Source organism: Drosophila eugracilis, unplaced genomic scaffold (assembly GCF_018153835.1).
Source record: "Drosophila eugracilis isolate 14026-0451.02 unplaced genomic scaffold, ASM1815383v1 contig_2167, whole genome shotgun sequence".
In the NCBI taxonomy this organism is placed as follows: domain Eukaryota; kingdom Metazoa; phylum Arthropoda; class Insecta; order Diptera; family Drosophilidae; genus Drosophila; species Drosophila eugracilis.
Window position 1 is genome coordinate 1,589,764 of NW_024573052.1, and position 19,903 is coordinate 1,609,666.

General features: G+C 49.8%; 1 protein-coding gene across 1 annotated transcript in view; it reads right to left on the reverse strand.

Moving 5' to 3' along the window:
* Positions 1-6,385: 6,385 nt before the first annotated feature.
* The window catches only part of LOC108102435 (mucin-5AC), a 73,930-nt gene continuing 60,412 nt past the window's right edge, over positions 6,386-19,903 (reverse strand). The window contains exons 4-8 of the mRNA XM_017207412.2: positions 12,164-13,047; positions 11,967-12,080; positions 8,741-11,906; positions 6,687-8,657; positions 6,386-6,619 (exon numbers count right to left, since the gene is read on the reverse strand). Coding sequence (XP_017062901.1) covers positions 6,483-6,619; positions 6,687-8,657; positions 8,741-11,906; positions 11,967-12,080; positions 12,164-12,424 — 5,649 coding nt within the window. The 5' untranslated portion in view covers positions 12,425-13,047 and the 3' untranslated portion in view covers positions 6,386-6,482. The remainder of the gene's footprint in view (positions 6,620-6,686; positions 8,658-8,740; positions 11,907-11,966; positions 12,081-12,163; positions 13,048-19,903) is intronic.

Here is a 19,903-nt window from a genome sequence, read left to right on the forward strand (position 1 = left end):
ATCGGACAAGGGGTGAAGGGAGAGTAGCAGAGAGGAGGATCCGGCGGGGGGTACTTCAAATGTCAGCTGACATCTCACCCCGACCCTCTGGCTCTGCGCGACTCTACGCCTCCCCCGCGGGCTGGTTCAGGCTCATTTCGTTTTTAATTTCCGTAATTCCGTCAGCAGAAAAATTTTTGCAATATAAAAAGTAAATATCGAAATTTATAGACCTGCAGATGTGCTGAGACTGGAGGCTGAAGGGGGATGGCGTTAGTGTTCGGGTTGGTATCACCCCCTGCCCCCTGCCCCCACCCTCCCTTCTTAGCCAACCCCAAGATGGGAGGCTGTAGCGACATTAAAATGTTAAATAAAAACAGTAACAAAATACACACAAAAACAAACCGAAGACAGTGGCGGCGGCGGCGGCGGCGGCGGCGGCCCAGAAGAATCCCAACGCCTTACCGCCCCCCACCCCCTTAAGACCATCAACCCCCTTTGGCAACTTACACGAGGAATTTAATGACAACACTAAAAAGTTTAAGCGTTATTATTTCTAGGGTAGCCACCACCCCCCAACCAACTCCCGAAAATCAGCTCCAAGGATAAGAGCTTAGGCAGAGGGATGATGAATCCGGCAGGATGAATGGATGAATGAATGGGTGGAAAAAATACGACGGCTGTAAAATGGCGAATTCATGACCTGCAACTGCCGCTCGTCCCCCTTCACCTCCCTCCTCCCTCCACCCACCTTGCCAGTTTGTATGTGTGTAAATGTGTGTGTGTGTGTGTGTGTGTGCATTCTAATGGCAACTAAAAACGAGCAGAGCTGAGCGCGATTGTAACGATTCGGTTATTACCGTTATATTGCCGAAACAGCGCGCGCTTTTCCGCATCCTACGACCAACTGCTCCCCCTTCCGCCCCCGCCATTCCAACGGCCTGGAAACAAAGTCGAAACGCACATAACTCAATCTTCGACGGTGGAAACGACGAACTGCCTCCCGCCGCCCCTTTCCTTCCCGTAGATTCCATATCCCCATGTTTTTCTTGCCCCCTTTTTTTATTGCTAATGGCAAAGCGAAGGAAATTGAGGGGCGGGGTAACTGTTGTTGCTGCTGCAGTTTATGCTCTGCTGTTAAACTTACGGTAGTTTACCGCCGCAACAGCACCACCATGCCCCAATATGCCCCCAACCACCGCCAGCCCGCCCACCATCGCATTCTCTGGCTTAAAAACGAAACAATTTTTACAACTTTGTTGTTTGCCTGCGGCAGCCTTGGCCATTTCTAGTTGGCCCGTAAACTGAATGCAGTAATTTTTCAAAAATCTTTGTCTTTAATGGACCATTAAGCGCTCTTTCGGCCGCTGTCCTGTCCCTGCCTTCCTGCCCTCCTGCCAGGCAGGACCTGCTTTGCAACTTCCAACTGACAACTTGGCTTTTTGGACCTTGGCTAGACTGAGAGACTGAGACGCGTTGCCCATCGTCAATATTGCGATTCGGTTGTAAAAAAAATGCGTTTTAATGCTTCAATAAAATAAAAAGTTTGCATTAAAAGCAAGCGAGCCAGGAGTAGAAAGGATCAGCAGAAGCTGGAGTAGCTGTAGTAGCTGGAAAAGCTGGAAAAGCTGAAGCAGCCCACCTCCATGCAAAACAATTAGCATAAAAAATAGACGATGCAGCTCACAAATAGTTCCGTCTACTTCGGCTAGCAAGTAGTTGCAGCAAGCTCTTAGGATTCCAGGAGAGTCGAGGCTTTATCCTAGTTACAAATTTGATGCGAACTTTAGAAGCATACTTATCGGCGCCACAAGTGACAAACTGCAGTGGACTGTGGAGTATGAGTCCCGCCATTGCAAGTCGCTGACACCGCCACCATTGCCCATCGTTGCAATGTGCATTTTGCATATTCGAGGCGAGGCAAAATTAATGTTTAATCAACAAAGTGGTAATATCCAACCACCCCAGCCCCAGCCCCAGCCTCAGCTCCAACCCGTCATCAGGCATGTGGAAAACTAGCGAAATTGCATCAAAGAAACGAAAATATTTGCAGTGCGTGGGCCGGGGAAAAAGGGAAATAAAAATTGAAATCGGATAATGCAAACAGCAGATTAAAAACCAGTCCAGTCCAGCCACCAGAGGAGAGGGTCCTACTCCCAGTAACCAGTTCTCAGTTCCCAACTACCAGTCTCGGATATCCCAAATGCCATGTCCGGGTAATGCTGATGCCGTGTTTGGGCCCGCTAATTGAAAGCCACTGCCACCTTTGCGCTTTGCAGCCAAAGACAAATATTGGATGGACCGCGGCTTTATGCATATTTAAAATCAATTAAGTCAATAAATAATAAGGACAACCTTAATGCGATTGCATATGAACGAAATGCGGCAAATGCCGCCTGTTTGCCTGTGCCATGCCCCTCGGCAGCCAGGGCTGCTGGCCAATCCGGGGCATTCTGTGTGAGGTCAAGATACGGGGCCAGCATCCATAGGATTTGGCAGCGACACGCTTGAAGAGCTCTCTGCTGCAAGCCACTTGGCACTTGGAGGGCCCAACGAAACAGGCCGGTGCACTCAACGATGAGTTGCAAATTGTTGCCGTTTATGTGCCTTGTAAAGAGAGCGCGATTGAAGGGTCGCACACAAAGCGGTCGCCGGAGCACGCCAGCCAATGCACTCGTCCACGAAATCTGGACACAAAGACCTCATCCCCAGCCAACATGGCAACATGGCTACATGGCTACAACATGACCAAGTGGAGCACACCGAAAACCTGAGCGGAGCCAGCGAGGCGAATTCAAATGAAACAATCGACTAAACGAGCTCCTGCCCCACTGAACGAGTCACCCAACCCAGCATCCAAGCATGAGAGTCAACCGAAAAAGGACCAAGAGGACGTTGTGGCACACGTTAAGGAAAGGAGCAAAAGGAGCTAGCTCTGCAAAAGGAGCAACATGCACAAATGTGGCACATACAAAAAGTGACTCCATTGGTGGCAAAAGCCAAAAGCAATCAGAGTGCGACGCCGGCCAAAAAGAATGCAACGGCGGAGATGGCGAAAGACAAGCAACAAACAAACGACTCCACCACGCACCACCCAGCTAGTGAGTGCCACACACACACACAAACATACACAAGCATACACACACATGCGGAGGCAATCAGAGAGTTTCATTCATGACGACGAAACTCGAAGCCCCAGTCCTCAGTCCTCAATCCTCAGCCCCATCTCCAGTCGACAGCCGCATGTCCTTGCCGGGGCCACGGCCCACTTCCACTTGCAGTCCCATTCCCAATCCCATTCCCACTTCCACTCACACACTCCCACTCCGCATCAACATCAACATCCGCATCCACAGCCGTAGCCGTAGTCGTGTGTGTGTGTGTGTGCATCTTTTTGCTTTCGTTTTAGAAAACTCACAGCTCGCACGACACTCAGCCAGCGAACCCAGCCAGACCAGACCAGACCGATCACGCCAAAAAGAAACTGCAACGAATCAAGGACGAATTTTTTGGCAGTTTTTTTCACTCCTCACACGGAGTGTGCCACATGTCCAAACCCCCTGCGCCAAACTCTTTTCGGTTTGGCTTTGTTTTCCGCCGACTCGACCCTGCTTCTGTTGCTCCTTTTTCCACACACACACACACACACTTACATATACACACACGTATAGACGATGCACACGGCAATTCTTTGGCGTTTTTTGTGCCGAGCCAGAGCCAGCACACGACTCTGGCTGCTCGGGTGGCTCGGCCTGGCCAAAAAGAAACCATAACGGAGGCGACCCAGATATCAGCAGCACTTACACAAAGTGTTGCCGGTGGCGGGAGACTCACCCATTCTCCGGCTGGCCATTGAATACACATTAGTGGAAACCCGCTGACACAGCCGTACTAAAAAGCAATGGAGGCCATAAGATGGGCTCAGCCTGGAGGGGGGGGAGATGCCTTCAGATCTCCAACCAAGATGGACACTTGAACTCTTCTCCGGCGTTGCTGGCGGAGGAGTACTATCAATCTGACACGATGGATCCTGCTGCTCATGCATAGGTTATGAGCCAGGATGGAGGCTGGAGACATGCAGAAGAAGAATACCCACAGCCATAGTCACAGTCGACAGGCACATCCGTATCCGGATCCAGGCTAAGCCGCCGTGCAGAACAAAGACGCCAACAAAGTCGAGGAGAAGCAAACACAAATCCCGGTTTGTAAGCCAATTTGCACTTAGGCTTATCTAATGTCATATCATTTGTATAATGCTCTGTTTGGCCTGATACTTGATGTCTACTGTATGTAGTCAATACTCTGCTCCCGATTCCAACTCAAACTCCGACTCCAAGTCCGACCCCGCAAAGCCACACACTGCCGCTGGCCCTGGCCCTCTCCATTCTGAGTGTATGGGCGTGTGCGCCTTATCCTGCGGGGTTCATTTCTAAGCTCATTTATGTTTATCACAAATGCGTGCCAAAGTGTGTCGTTATTCTTCCACCTCCCTACTCCACATACTCCACATTACTCTACTCCACCTCCAGTAACTTTCAGCCATCGCCATCGCCATCGCCAATGTCGATGTCGATGTCGATGTTGTTGTCAAAGTTGTTGGCGTGGCGCGAACAAAAACATTTCAAATATTCAAAAAAGCCACATCCACACACTTTGGCATAAGACATCCCATCCACCCATCTACCTATTCCATGCCACATCTCCCATCCTCCACACACACACCACACACACAAGAAATGGGAGTTGGGAGCTGTACTCAACTAGTCGGGACATGTACTGGCCATAGAAATTCATCTAACGGCTGTAACAGGTAATTGAACTTGGTTATATGGCCCTCGGAATGGCGTCGCGCTGCAAATGGAAATGTGGAAATGTGGAAATGCTCTGGCATTTCGCTGGGTTCGAAGGGCTCCAAGGGGTCGAAGGGTCGAAGGGCTCGGCTCGAAGGGTGGCTGGGTCGGGTAAATGGAAATGGAAATGGAATTGAATGACGCGCGCATCGTGTGCCAAATGTGACGCCGTCCTGGGCTCAGAGCTCAGAACTCAGCAGAAGAGCCAGAGCCCTTGGCAGTCAGTAGCAATGCGTGCGAACTATATAATGCGGGCATAAAAAGGATTTGCACAAGGAGCATGTGGCATGTGGCATTGGCACTCCCAGTAGCAATGGCAGTGGCAATGGCAAGGGGAAGTCAAATCCAAGACTATATGCTACATGAAAATTGCAAATTGTGCGCCATAGTTGGTTGGAAGGGCTGGGGTAGCGGGCTAAGGGGAAAACAGGGAAAGGGGCCAACTGTTGAACTGCTGAATAATTCATGGCCAACTGGAGATTTGTGCAGTGGCAAGATGATGTCTGCTAAGCGCGTTTGATGCCGATTTGTGGCACGCATAACTGTAAATCGCCGAAAAGCCCACAACAGGAACGATGATGCCACTGGTGCTTAGATTGGGCAGGGGAAACATGCTGCTTGCTGGGATTGATACCACAGCCACTGCCACTTCATGCCACCCTTCATGTACTGAAAAGGACACTCTGCTCTATTTGCCACTCTCGGCGAATTTCAAACTGTGCCACAACAGAACAGAACAGAACAGAGCAGAGCAGAACCGATCAAAACAAACTGCAAGAACCGAAGACAACAAGACCACGGCAACTGCCACAAAAACAATAGCTCCCGCCACCGTTGGCTGCACTTGCACTTCTTTTGCTTGCCGCACACACACACACACACACAAACAGAACCTGCCACCCACTCGCTTCAGGAATTCGCGGACACTTGCTGTCGACACTGGGCGCCTGGTGGCCATGTCCCCCACTCGCATATGAAATGCCAAACGGCCCTCTGGTCTGTAGGATGAGCGGGGTGCAACGAGGAGGAGCATCGGTTGCATGTGCTGCATGCCGACCCGACTTTGGCTTGGTCTTGTTGTCGTCCGCGATTGTGTTAGGGACTTCTTTCTTTTGTTGGCCCAGCCGGGCCGGTTGCCAACAGGTGGCAGTAGCTACTTCTGGACACATGCAGGCGGCGTGTTGGGCGAAACCACAGACCACGACCACATCCACATTGCCACATTGCCACACGAGCCACCCATCTACCCACACAGGCTGAAGGACGTTTGGCATGGCTGTGCGCTTTTCTTTCGTTTTGGCGTGCAACTTTTTGTGTGCACTTTGCCTGCTTCTTTTGCCGGCTGCCTCTGTGCACTTTCCGCTTTTTCTTTTGACGATGTGCACCGTACAGCACCCTGCCCTACCACCTGCAACCTGCCACCTGCTGCCACACACAAGGAGTATGCATGCATCACATGGAGAACAGTCTGTGCGGGTCGGAAGAGCCTTTGTTGGCCAATCTCCGCTTGTCGCCAAGCCATTTGCCAGTCGACCAAGACGTCGCTTTTTAGCGAATTTAAAGTTTAAGTATTTATTTAAGTTAGTTACTAATATTAAAGAAATCGTACTACGGGAATTTCTTGGTCGGAATTCGAGTGTCGTTGGATTTAAACTAAACTGCATTGCGGAAGCCAGCGATATCGCTCAGTTCCAGTGGCTTCCACTGGATGTCCACATGCTTGTGGATCCGCTCCTCCTCCTCGTCACAGCCTTCTGAGCAATTGGACTTCTTAAAATTATCAGCTGGGTCTGTGGTCGGGTCAAAGGTCAGGGATAAGGAGTCAAGTATAAAGTAGTATATTCAATCTAAACTTACCGTATTTGTGGTCGTGGTCCTGGTCGCAGGACTTCGGACAGAAGACGATTTTCAGATCGATGGGCTCGTACACTTTAACGATAAGCTGCGGCACCTTCTCGGTGGGATAGTCCTCGGGGCTGGACACTAGTGGATTGAAGGAACGGTTAACTTGGCTCACTGGGTTGCTTGCCGCTTCAGCGGCAATGGGTGTTATGTGGACTGTTTGGTTGCGGGCAGCCAGCAGCCAGGGCCTGCTGTTCACTGACAGCACTTCCTGGCGCACTGTGGCAGGGGCAGGGGCAGCTAATGCCAATGGCATCGGCATTGGCATTACAGATGAAACTATTGCCGATGCAGTTGGTAGTGTTTCTGGTGTTGTCGATGTGACTGTTACACGTTTTTCAGCCTCTCTTATTAGCTGACTGAGCGGGAAAACTCTTGGCTTTCTGTTTGGCTGTGTCGTTGATGGTTCTGTGGATGTTGATGCTGGTCTTGAAGTAGATGATTCGGTACTTGGTGTTGGTATCGTTTGTGTCTGCATGGTTGGACTTGCTGTTGGTGTGTGTGAAGTAGTTTGCCTTGAAGGATGCCTAACTCTGTCGTTGCTGCTTAGCGCCTGGTTCCTAATACTATTAGAAACTCTCGATGTTCTGTCTTCTCTGGAAAACTGACTCTCCTGGCTTTCAAGCCCGTTTGAGGCAGCTTTTAGATGCAATTTTCCCCCATCTTCAAATGCAATATCATTCGGAATGGCCTTCTGTACAGTCTGTATAGGTAGGACAGGCAGGACAACGTGCCGTTTGGCTGTGGCTGCTGGTGGCTTCTTGGCTACTGAGACTGTGCCTCGGTCTTTCTTTCCACTATCGAAAGGACTAGCTGGCTCATCTTCCATGTAGTCCTCGTCATCATCATAGTACTCCGAACTGAGGTGACTTGAATTTTTCGCAGCCACCATTACCGCTCGAGGAGGTGATGGCCTACTCGTAGTCGTTTCTGGCTTTGTGGTTGACGTCGTCGTACTTGAACTTGAAGTTGAGCTACTGCTTGTAGTGGAACTTGTACTGCTGCTTTGCGTCTGTGCAGCCTTAGTGGTCGACGTTGGTTGCTTCGCTTCCGTTCGAGTCAACCTCTCCTTCAGCAGACTCAGCAAAAACTCCTTTCTAGCTTCCAGGCTTTTGACTACGCCGTCTGGAATATCGTTGCCGTCGTTGGCATAGTCAGAATCACCAGAGCTGTCGCCGTATTCCAAGTCACTCGTCGTCGTATTTATGGGTTGAGCCATTGTGGAGGAAACCGCTTTGGGTTGAGTCGTTGTGGAGGAAACCGCTTTGGGTTGACTTGTCGAGAAACTAGTCACCCGCTCAGTGGTCGAAGACGGAGTCGGAGTCGCCGTTGTTGTGGACACAACCTTTGGCAGGGTTTTGGTCAGCACTTCATTTTCCTCGTCCGTATATTGCTCCGACGTTTCGCTGTCATAGTACTCAGAGTCCTCCGGCTCCTTCTTGGTGGTATTCAGGGCCACAAGTACCTTAGGCTGAAGGGAGCGCTTCTGGGTAGACGCCAGCTGTTGGATGGATAGCCGCAGGGAATGGGCAATGAAGGGCTTGGAAGTGGCCAAGTTGTGTTTAGCCATCTGGGCCAGGGTCACTCCATGCGTCTTCTGACTGGGCGGACGTTGACTAGAGGTATGCTCCTTGCTCGGCGGAGTGGTGGAGATGATCTTAAAGAGCTTATGTAGGAGATGGGCTGCCGCCAGCGTAGACATGGTCGGAGCCTTCGCTGTCGTTGCCTGACCTCTTTCCCCCTCCGCCGACGAAGGTGCATCATCCATATAGTCTAAATCATTCCGCCCTCCCAAACTGTTTCCACTTTCAGTGAACTCTGCTGTGGTTTGTGTGTGAATGAGTTGGTTTTGTTTTTGCGGTGACTGTAGTTGAAGTTTCTCCACTTGTCGGAGTTCTTGTGTGCATGCGGGATTTGTGTTTGTATCTGTAAGGTCAAGTGTCGTGATTAGGTTACCTGTTCGGCTTGTGTGGGGGAGTGTTCTCAATGGATTAATATTAACTACTTACCAGAGGTGGAATCGGGATCGGGACAGTGCGGACGCGTGGCAGTGGTCAGCTCTGTTGTGGAGGTGGAATTTTGCGAGGGAATAGTAGTCGGATTCCTCGTGGTCTCGATAGTTACGGCTGTCGTCGATTTTGGTGTGCTTGTAGTTGGTTTCGGTGAAGCCGTGGTTACTGTGGATTCTTTCGGAGTAGTTGTTTTGGGACTTTGAGTTGTGATTGTCACTGTAGTGGTCTTTCGAGTCGTTGTCGTTGTAATGGGTTTAGCAGTGGAAGTTGTTTGCTTTTCCGTTGTCGGAGTTACTTTTTCAGTAGTCGTTGTTGGCCTCTGACTACTCGTTGTAGGTTCCGGAGAAGTTTCTGTTGTTTTTTTGGAGGTAGTTGACGTTTTCAGAGTGGTCGTTGTTGGTTTCGGAGTCGTAGTTGTTGTCTTTTGCGACGTTGTAGGCTTAGGAGTGGTAGTTGTAGATTGAGGAGTAGTAGTTGAAGGTTTAGGAGTAGTAGTTGTAGATTTAGGAGGAGTAGTTGTTGGCTCTTGAGTTGTCGTAGATGTGGTAGTTACTTTCTGAGTAGTCGTGGTTGACTTTTCGGTACTTGTGGTGGGCTTAGGAGAACTCTCCGTTGTTTTCTTGGTTGTTGTACTAACTGTTGACGTTTTCGGAGTAGTAGTTGCGGGTTTTTCGGTACTTGTTGTGGGTTTAGAAGAACTTTCGGTTACCTTTTCAGTGGTAGTAGTAACGGTTGAAGGTTTCTGTGTAGTTGTTATTGGTTTTTGAGTCGAAGTTGTCACTGTAGTTGGCTTAGCAGTCGACGTTGTTGTAGGTTTAGGAGTAGTAGTTGTTGGCTCTTGAGTAGTAGTTGTTGTAGAGATTTTCCGGGTAGTCGTTGTTGGCTTTTCAGTACTGGCAGTAGGTTTAGGAGTACTTTCCGTTGTCTTAGCAGTGGTAGTAGTAACTGTTGACGTTTTCTGGGTAGTCGTTGTTGGTTTCTGTGTGGTAGTTGTCACTGTAGTTGGCTTAGGAGTCGACGCTGTTGTTTTCTGGGAAGTTGTTGTAGGCTTAGGAGTAGTTGTAGGTTCTTTCGTAGACGTTGTGCTGATTTTCTGAGTAGTCGCAGTTGGTTTTTCGGTACTAGTTGTAGATTTTGGAGAACTTTCCGTTACCTTTTCAGTGGTAGTAGTAACGGTTGAAGATTTCGGAGTGGTGGTGGTTGGTTCTTTAGAGGTCGTAGTTATTGTAGAGATTTTCTTGGTAGTCGTTGTGGGTTCTTCTGTACTGGTAGTGGGTTTAGGTGAACTCTCCGTTGTTTTCTTGGTGGTAGTAGTAACCGTTGACGTTTTCCGAGTAGTAGTTGTCACTGTAGTTGGCTTAGGAGTTGACGTAGTTGTTGGCTTAGGCGTAGTAAATGTAGTTGTAGTTACTGTAGAGGTTTTCTGAGAAGTTGAAGTTGGCTTTTCGGTACTAGTTGTAGGTTTGGGTGTCTTTTCAGTTGTTTTCTTGGTTGTAGTAGTAATTGTTGTGGTTTTCGGAGTAGTCGTACTAGGTTCATGAGTTGTTTTAAGAGTTGTCGTGGTTGGTTTTTCAGAACTCTTTGTCGAAGTAGGAGCATTCGTCGTTGTCTTTTCGGTGGTCTTAGTCACTGTTGAGGTTTTCTGAGTAGTTGTTGTTGGTTTTTGGGTAGTTTTAGTCGTAGTCGGTGTTGTCTTCTGGCTCGTTGTTGTAGGTTTAGGAGTAGTAGTTGTAAGTTTGTGAGTGGTTGTAGTCTCCGTTGAAGTTTTACGAGTGGTCGTTGTTGGTTTTTGGGTAGTAGTAGTCTTCGGAGTCGTTGTAGTAGTAGGTTTATGTGTAGTGGTAGTTGGTTTCTCAGTGGTTGTAGTCTTTACTGGTTTTTCAGTAGTTGTTTTCAGAGTCGTTGGCTTAGGAGTAACCGTTGCCTTCTTTGTGGTTGTAGTTACTGGCGAGGATTCATGAGTCGTCGTGCTACGTTTCTTAGTGGTTGATGTTACTTCTGTAGTTTTCGGTTTCGGTGTAGTTGCCTTTTCTGTAGTAGTAGTCTTCACTGTTGTCGCTTTAGAAGTTGTAGTTGGCTTGGGGGTAGAACTAGCCGTTGGTAACGTGGGGCATGTCGGAACTGTTGGCTTGACCGTAGTAGTAGTGGTCGTAGTAGGCAGAATCACAATATTTTCCGACAGATGCATTCCATTTAAGGGAAATTTCGATTTCGGAGCCTCAGTAACTTCCTCCTTAGCCTTGGTTGCATAGGTGTACCTCTTGTATTGGTATTTGGTGGTCTCCTTTGAAGGCTCAGCCTTGGTACTTGTAGTCGCTGGTGTAGTGGGCAGAATGACAACGTTCTCCGACAGCTTGAACTTAGGCGTCTCATCCTCTTTCTCCACCTTCAGGCTCTCTGCAGACTGTTTCTTAACGTCATGATGAGAAGAGGGCTCATATGAGTGGTAAGATGGATACGAGGGGTAATATTTATAGGCTGTTGTCCTCTCCGATGTGGTTGCGGCTGTCGTCTGCGTGGGCAGAATGACAACATTCAGCGAAGGCCTTTCAAAGCCATTTGCCACCTGTACCTTCTCGGACCTTAGAGCTGGCTCTTCCGTGGTCACCGTGTCATAGTCGTCCTCCTCGAAGAGCGGTGCAGATTGGTAGGGCGGGTAGTAGGGCTGTGGAGCATAGGGTATCTGCACGGGAGCCGGGGCAAGGTCGTAGCAGTCAACCTCGCTCCGGGGACGACACAGCTTCCGCTTCTCGTCGAAGCTATTGCTGCCGGGGCACTTGAAGCGCGTCTGCAGATAGGTACCGCTTTCCTTCAATCGGCATGTATAGTAGAGGGCGCAGTCCGTAGGCGAGCGGAAGGTGCCCTCCTCGGCGCAATTGGGAAACTTGAGCTCGCAGTTCTGCGGGATGTAACTGCCACTGTCCGATATCTCCGTCGAAGGGCACTGGTCACCGGGCAGGCATTTGCGTTCCACCGGCGAGAAGATGGTTCCAGCGGGGCAGGCGAAAAGCCAAGGCTCTGTCCGGTTTTTATCGCATCTGTAATACACCTTGCAGTCGTGGGGGTGAGCGAAGCGGCCCTCCTTCTCGCACTGCGGCGGCCTGTGGTCCGGTCTGGGCTGTGGAATGTGATGCACGCAGCGTCCGCTGCTCGAATTGAAGCTCTGAAAGAAGAAAATAGCAAGTTAAATGGCTGTCGGGATGATGGATCTTTTAAGACTCACCTCGAGGTCGCGGCACTTGCTGAAGATGACGCAGTTGGGCTTACAAACGTAGTAGTACTGCTGCTGATCCGGATGGGGCTTGATGCCAATGTAGTTCCGAGAGCAACGGTTATTCTGCAATCCAAAGATTAGAAAAATGTTAGAAAACGTAAAGACATTCAGCTGGTTGTAATCCTACAGCAGGACTTTTCACTCACATAGTCGAATCGCACAGGATATCCACCGCCGGGATAGCTCTTGTAGACACCGAAAACATTGTCGTAGAAGGGTCCGTAAACTGGTGGTGGTGGCGCCTGGTAACCATAGCCGTAGGGCGGGTAAGCATAGGGCGGCTGTCCGTAGTAGCCGGCGGGCACCACGGGCGGATATGCACTTTGCAGTTGGCGCACCGAACGACTGGTCGCCATAGAGAGCAAGGCCAGAAGGCCCAGCAGCGTCGACCAAAGGCAGTGCGTCATGGTGGGGCACTCTACTTCAAATGGCTTGGCTAAAAAGATTCTCTCGTCGTGATCCTGTGCTCATCTGATGGTGAGGCTAATATGCTAGTATCCTTATTGTTTTGAGAAACCTTGGAACCTGCGACCGCGGTCAGCTCTAGAGTGGCAGTGGTGACTTAGACCGGGGCAGACGCGCTTAAAAGGTCGCTGGGTGCGCTCGCTTCCGAGAACGTTGCATAACTCGAATGCCGATTGACCGCCGCGTGATTTAAGTACGGAGATGTTTGCCGCAGCCCCAAAGAGACCAAAACAATTCTTGGCTAATAGCCAGCACTCCGGCCGAGTGCATCGAGTTGAGAGGGCCCAGAGTACTCTCTCCCCACGTGATCGCAGACCGGAAGAGAGTCTTCGAGCTGTAGAAGCGCGGGTAGCTGCATCACGGCCGTGCCCGCCGCGAGATGCATGACTAAAGCCAGCTTAGGGGGCCGGAGAGCGACGTGCTTTACTTCCGCACCGGAGATGCTTTCCCGCTCCATTCGCTCCAATCATTATGAGTAATCTCCGATCCGCCAGCCAGCTGGCTGCCATCTCCAGTCCAGACTATCAGACGTGATCAATGGATATGGCCAATGCGGAACAGATTCCTGCAACGATTAAGAGACACTTTTTAAGTTCGCACGCAGTTTTGATGGAATCTGAGGGTGCAAGGTCATGTAACCGAAACCCAAATTTGGGCATTTTTGTCTTTTTACGATTCTTACACGTACGACGGTGGGAGTTACGCATCCAAAAATCCAAAATTCGTGGCTTGCTGGTGCGTCATACAACACGTTCGTAGCTTTGGACGTAAAGACACGAGCCTAAGACCCAATATCGGGCACGTTTCCAGCCATTTAGGAGACAGGAAGTCGCGGAATTTTCTTTGCGTAATAAGGGAAAATATGTTGAAGAATTTTGAATTTCATAATAACATGGCTAAGTTGTAAGCAATCTGGTAATCGAATTTACACTACTTAGCCCATCGGATTCGTGCCGATGTATATACGGACTTCAGAGTTAAGATCGGAGAAGTAAGGTCATGCCTCATGCGTTACAGAGATTAAAACGCACTTAAAAAAATGAAGAAAAAACATGTTTTAAGTCTCTAGCTTCCCCTTCGGACATGATTTTTTCCGTAAGCATGTGGATTCTTCGACTCCGATACGGGTAAACTGCATTTCCGGCTCTGAGCCTCAGATAATAACCACTGGAGCTGATATCGATTCCGGATCCCATCACCTGAGCTACGTTTCGAAAGACAGCAACTCCCTATCTGGAGCACTTGGCTAGGCGGCACTGGGCATTCAAGCTACGTGATTGTCCAATAGGCGCAGGCCCCTAAGATTGCCATAAAGTTGACTGGAGCCACCAGAGCAATCTCCGTGTCATCAGTGTTGGACAAGCTAGACATCAGCCAAGTGAATTCTTGGGATGCGAACACGTCTCATTATGAGATAATGCAGACAGCAGACTGCTGTCTGAATAGAAAGCAATGGAAAAGTATAGAGATATGCAAAGATTGCAATGCCAAAGTAGAATGGCTGATGGAATGTGCCCAAAGAGATTGCATTCAGGGGAATCTTCTCACGACTCAGAAGATAGTTTGTAGTTTCATTGATGGGGTTAGTTTATATAGTTTTTTAGTAACAATTAATCATCTATTCTATCTATCATTCTTAGTCTTAAATCATAAAGTTAAGCATAAATAACTACGTCAAGTACAGTAAGCCGCCCAGCTAAGCTCAGGTCCAACAATCTTCGACGGAATGTACAGAAGAATGCATGACGAAGTCGCAGAAGAGAGCAGCTACGCTTCATTGATCGTTTTGGTCGACTCTTCTACTGCAAACTACAACGAAAGCCGGCAAAACAAAACAACAAAGAACGAGAACTCTCCACTGCTGGTTTGAGACTCCGCTATCGATCGAAACTGAATTTTCAGCCCTCGTCGTCTCCAGTGGGGGTTTGTTGCTCCACTAACGATCGCGAAAGCCAAGACCCCCACCAAAAATAAAGAGCTTTTAGCTCTAATATGAGCACGGCGGGGGGGGCAAAAGCATGGCCAAGTCAGAGATCCTGGTATGTTTAGGGGGGGCATCCTAGAGCTAGCTCACGAAATCTCTTAAATGAGAAACTATTCAAGAAGAGCGGCGCGTGTCAAAGAGAAGCGCGCCCTCCTGCTGGTACCCCTTGCTGGGGAAACCATCCAAGAAAAATAAAAATCCGCAAGCAACAGAAAAGAGAAATAGTTAAGAAAAGTTTGCTGCCGGCAGAGGAAACAAGTAAAGTAGCAGCCAAAAAGACGAAAAATGATTCCGAAAAAGGCGGCTGGTGGGGTGTAGAGGGTGGTGGGGGGAAAATCCGGCGAGGCGACCAAAATAAACAGTAGCAGCAACGGCAGACCAGTGGCAGCGCTGCCAAGGCAAGGCTCGAATCAGGGGCAAAAAAAAAAAAGAAAAAGAAACCAACAACAAATAAAGAAAAAACTAAAGGAAAAGTGAATAAAAAATGGTGAAGAAAACGAGACGAAATGAGCCTGGCGTGCATTGGTATTGGTATTGGTATTTCGCTGCCGGCGTCGAAGTCAGCAGCGGCGCTGGCGTTATCGTGTAGGTGTGTGGGTGTATAGATGCGTGCGTGTGTGTGTGTGTGTGGGTGAGAGCGTAAGGCTCTCTTCATGTTTCCATGTCCCCATGTGGCCAAGACTTTCACTCTCGTTCGGCCGTCGTCGTTTTTCCTTCAGCTAACGCCATCGACGCCGGCAGCGACGTCAGGTTTTTCTTTTCTGCTCCTGCCATGGTGAGGGGGGTTTGAGGTGGAAAAAATGGGTGGTGGAACCCATCAAGAAGTGCTCCCAAGCAAGCGCTAGAAAAAAGCATACGAAAGTGCTCAAACTGATAAATTTCCACGGCAAAAGGCATCCCGAAAGAAAAAAAATCAGGCAAACGGTTTCAAGGCTGCTGCCTCACTAACGGACGGTCAAAGGTAACAGGTGGAGGAGTACAAGAGTGTGGGGCACCGAACACGACGACCTTGAGCGCCCAGCCTGGAGTTGACTGATGGCAGACGTCATTCTCGGAATGGTAACACAAGCGGAGCCCGTTCTAATTACACCAACAGCTGTGGCAGCAAACCACCTGTAGGCCAGTGTCCAGCGTGAGGTTGGTGCTCCACATGGGCGAGGATTAGACAGGGCGGTGGGTGGTATTACCCACACACAATACCATGCACATACACACAAAGCCTCTCTCGGTTTTTATTCTTTGCCGCTGCTGTGTCTCTACCAGAAGGATTTTCTCGCGTTAGCTTTCTCTTTTTGCTTGCTTCTATCCCGGCGAGAAGCGAGAAGCAAGGAGCTCTTCTCAACAGGTTGCAACAGGCTACGTTTGTGTGTATGTGTGTGTGTGGGTGTGTGAGGGGGGTGAGATGTCCTTGCTTGAAGGCGACTTCATGGGGCTATGCCGTGTGACCTTCAGCACCGGGCTAAGGCTAAGCGCTGCCATGGCAGCAGTCAAGTCACAGTCACAGTCACAGACTCCGACACCCTACTCGCCTTTTGCTGTAATCCTGGCAACCAGACATGTGTGTGTGCGTGGGCGCGTGTCCTAGCCGAGGATGTGAATGTCCCTGTCGCTGTCACCGTCACCATCACACCCCGAACTCCGCCCTGGCTGCTGCCTGTTGAACATGTTCCCCAGGCTCAAGATGCTCTCAGAAACGGGCTAGGAACCGCTCGGATAGCGTCCAACCGATAGCCGACCGATTAAACGTGTCCTGATTTATGGCCCCTATCGGTCATCGAGGCAGCCCAGCCTGGCAGCAGCCACGACCTGCGGTTGATGTGTTAATCGGCACTCAGGGCGGAGTTGTAGTCAGTTCGGATCCTGCTGACAGGGGCCCACTGTAAACCTGTTCTGGCCAGCGACTGCATTCCCCATCCCGGCGAGAAGTGCATGGTCGGTCCAGTCGGTCCGAGCAGTCGGGCAGGATTTGAAAAAGCAACGCATTAGCAGAGACACGTCAAGCGAACCAGAAACTGGGCCCAAAAGCGAAACTGAAGCCGCAGAAAACGGGGGCAAGGCAATGCTTATGAGAAGGTTAAAGGGAAGGGAGAGGAGAGGAGAGGGGCGCCTTACGAAGAGCCAGTATTGAATTGCAGCGACCTACATAGAAAGCGGCGAGGATTGAGAGCCAGCCAGCGAGATGCTTTAGTCGGGTTGGCCTGGCTCAAAAGTGCACTTTGAGATCGGGACCGCTTTTGCCACTTTCCCGCCAACCGCGCTCGTCCATCGCTCACCGCTGCACATGTGCCTGCAACGTGGCCAGAGCCTTGGATCTGGACACAAATGTTACGCTCTGCACTCAAAATGGCAATGGCAATGGCAAACGCAGCGCGACGCGGAACTAACAAAACTCGTTCCGCGGACCATTCGCTCTCCTTGATTTGGCAAACCGGTTGCTTGTCCCAGCGATGGATCAGATCAGGAGAGTGTGTGTGTGTGTGTGTGGTGCGGCTAGCATTTGATTGAAGTCCCAGTGGCCGAAAGCCCAAAATCAAAAGAGAGAGATGAAGCAGCAGCAGCAGCAGCGACAGGGGAAAGCGTTGCAAGGAACCCCCCCCGGTGACCACTTTGGGGAATTTGCCAACAGACAAAGTTTTCTACTCGAAAATCAAATTAAGTTCCCCAACCACGGCGGCGAAATTGACTGAGAAATTGCTCTCAAAAACATCCAAAACACACACATGCATGACCAATGATACGACCACTAAGCCAAGGACCCAAGTCCTTGGTCCTTGTGTGCTTTACTCCGCCAGCGCACCCTTGAGTGTTTATCATGTAAAACACCAAGAAAACATGTCAAACATGCCAAATATGCATGACCTACAAATTATGCGAATGCGACACCCCGCACAAGCACACTCACACGCTGGCAGGTCAGGGGATAACCAGAAATCTGGGATTACTCGAAGCAGAGACAACAGTAAGTCGTGGTCCTCGGCTACTACTCCTCCTCCTCCTCCTCCTCCTCCTAGCCATCATGCTCAACCCTCACCAAATCACCAAAACCAAATCAGGGTGAAGTCAAGATGCCCGGCAAAGAAAATCGGGGGGGCGGCTCTCTCCCCTTGGCCAGTCAAGAACCCAAAATTCAGGCCCAAAGCCAGACAGACAGACACAGGAAAAGCCTTCTTGACCCGGCCCGGAGCGTGTGAATCACTTTGCGGTCGGTCGTGTGTGAGCGTGTGTACTGTTGCGGGTGTCCTGAATGTCCCGAATGTATCCTGGGGGCCATATGCGAGCATTCAAATTAAGCAATAACACAACACAAGACCGAACAAGTTTATTAAATAAGTCTTAGCCATTTCGGTTGGCCGAAACAGCAGCTCTACCAGCTCACCCAGCTCTGAATCCCAGACAAACGAAACGGAACGTCAAAGGAAGTCATAATTGCAAATTACACACATAATCATGGGAAGGGCCAAAGTCAGAAGTCAGTGTGAAAAACAACCACACACACACACATGCAGAGTGAAAGGGGGAAGTGTGTGGATGTTGTATGTGGCACACTTAAGCAGCTTTCCTTCCCAAGACAGCCCACACATCCCGCCCCTTAGCCATATCCTTGTCCTATGAATTTATTAGAAATTCAAGAGTGAAACTCTCGGATTTCTCCACACACTTGACTCGAGTCGACTCGTCCAGGCACAGCACGTCCTCGATTGACTGACCCACAAATGTGTTTAGCTTGTGGTGCCAGGGGATGACTGCCTAAGGGATGAGGGTATGAGGCGTAAAAGGGGATGGGGCTGGCTGCCTTGAGACTCGGGCGGTGCGTGCTGCGTCAAACGATTTCATTCTCGGGCAACTTTGCCAACGTAGCGCATGATGATATGGCTGACTTTCGAAGTGCTCCAGCCATCGCCCAAGGTATCGTGTGAATTAATTAGCAAAGACTCCTCCAGGTCTTCCGCCCACCCATCTCCCCCACATCAACCCAAGGAGGCGGAAATTAACCCTAAAATGATTTGAACACTTTTATGCCACTTTTGCGTTCCCCTCTCACCACTGTCTACTGCCCCGTGTCCCGTGCCTGCTGCACGGCCCCCTGCCACATGAGTGAGCATAAGGTCAGGGCAAAAACACCCCTCCCTCCGGAACCGCCCCTCGACCGCTCCGGGTCCAAGTTTTATGCGGTGTCCGGTTGCCGTTTACCGAACAAGAACCGGAAGCCAAGTCAAACGAAGGCGGCTGTCCGCAAATTAGCATGATATGCGTGCGTGTGTGTGTGAGTAAGGGGGGAAGGGAGGAAGGGCGAGGGGAGAGACAAGGAATAGAAAGGAAAGTTACATGGAGTGGGTAGCGATTAGGCCCATCAAAGGATTAGACGGGTATGGGATACAGCTTACGGGACACAGACTGAGAGGGCAGAAAGGGTTGCGTCGGGGTCAGAGGTTGAAAAGTTCTGACACGCAATTACCCGATCCGATCCAGCTCATGTGTGTGCGTGTGTGCGGGATAGGTCTCCATTCCAACCCATTCCAGCTTATTCCACCCCATCCTGTCCCATCCCATCCCATCCCGAAGGGTGGTTAAATAACCGTTTTAAGTGATTTTATGATGAATTTGTGCCCTAAAACTCTAGCTCATTAGCACACGCACACACGCACACACACACACACGCACACACACACTCTCGACATATCAACAACTTCATCATCATTAACACGAAAACAGTTATGCTGTTATGTTAACTCTAACTTGTCCTGGTTTTTGGTCTGGGTTTGGGTTTGGGTTTGGGTTTCTCCGTTTAGGTTTGGGTTTGGGTCTTTGCGGGCGAAAGGCGAAAGTTTTTAGTGTGAAAATTTCACAGCCATTTTATAGGCGTACTTAAGTGGTTTGCCTCTTGGCGGCGGCACTTCTAAGCCATACTCCGGACTCCTGTGCTGCTCTATTAGACACACGCACATGTGTGTGAGTGTGTTGATTTTTGTGGCATTTAAGCCTTTTTGAACTTTGAACTTGTCGGTTGGCTGGCGGGATAATGGGTTGATGGCCTGGCGGTTAGCTGGGATTGGTTGGCTCGTTTGCTGGTAGTTTTGTGAATTGTTTTTACCAGTTTTGCTGCCATTTGTTGCTTGTTTATTTTACGGTCTTTGGTATGGGGGTGTGACGAATCGTTTAATACCCATAATCCCCCTTGCTCCTAGTCCTCGTTTAGTCCTTGTCACTCTGTCCCGTTGATGATGGGAGGGAATGGGAATCGAGGCTCTCTGCGGCTGGTGGTTTTAGTGCCTGAGTGCGTCTAAATTGGCGGTTAACCAGAAGCGTGATTGATAATAAATGACGAATAAGTTGTAGGGCCTCCCCCCTTTTGTTCCCTCATCTTCCTGATAATCACAGTAGACCATCTTAGGCTATAGTGACTGTAGTTCTTGACTTAATAACTCCTCCAGCCCCC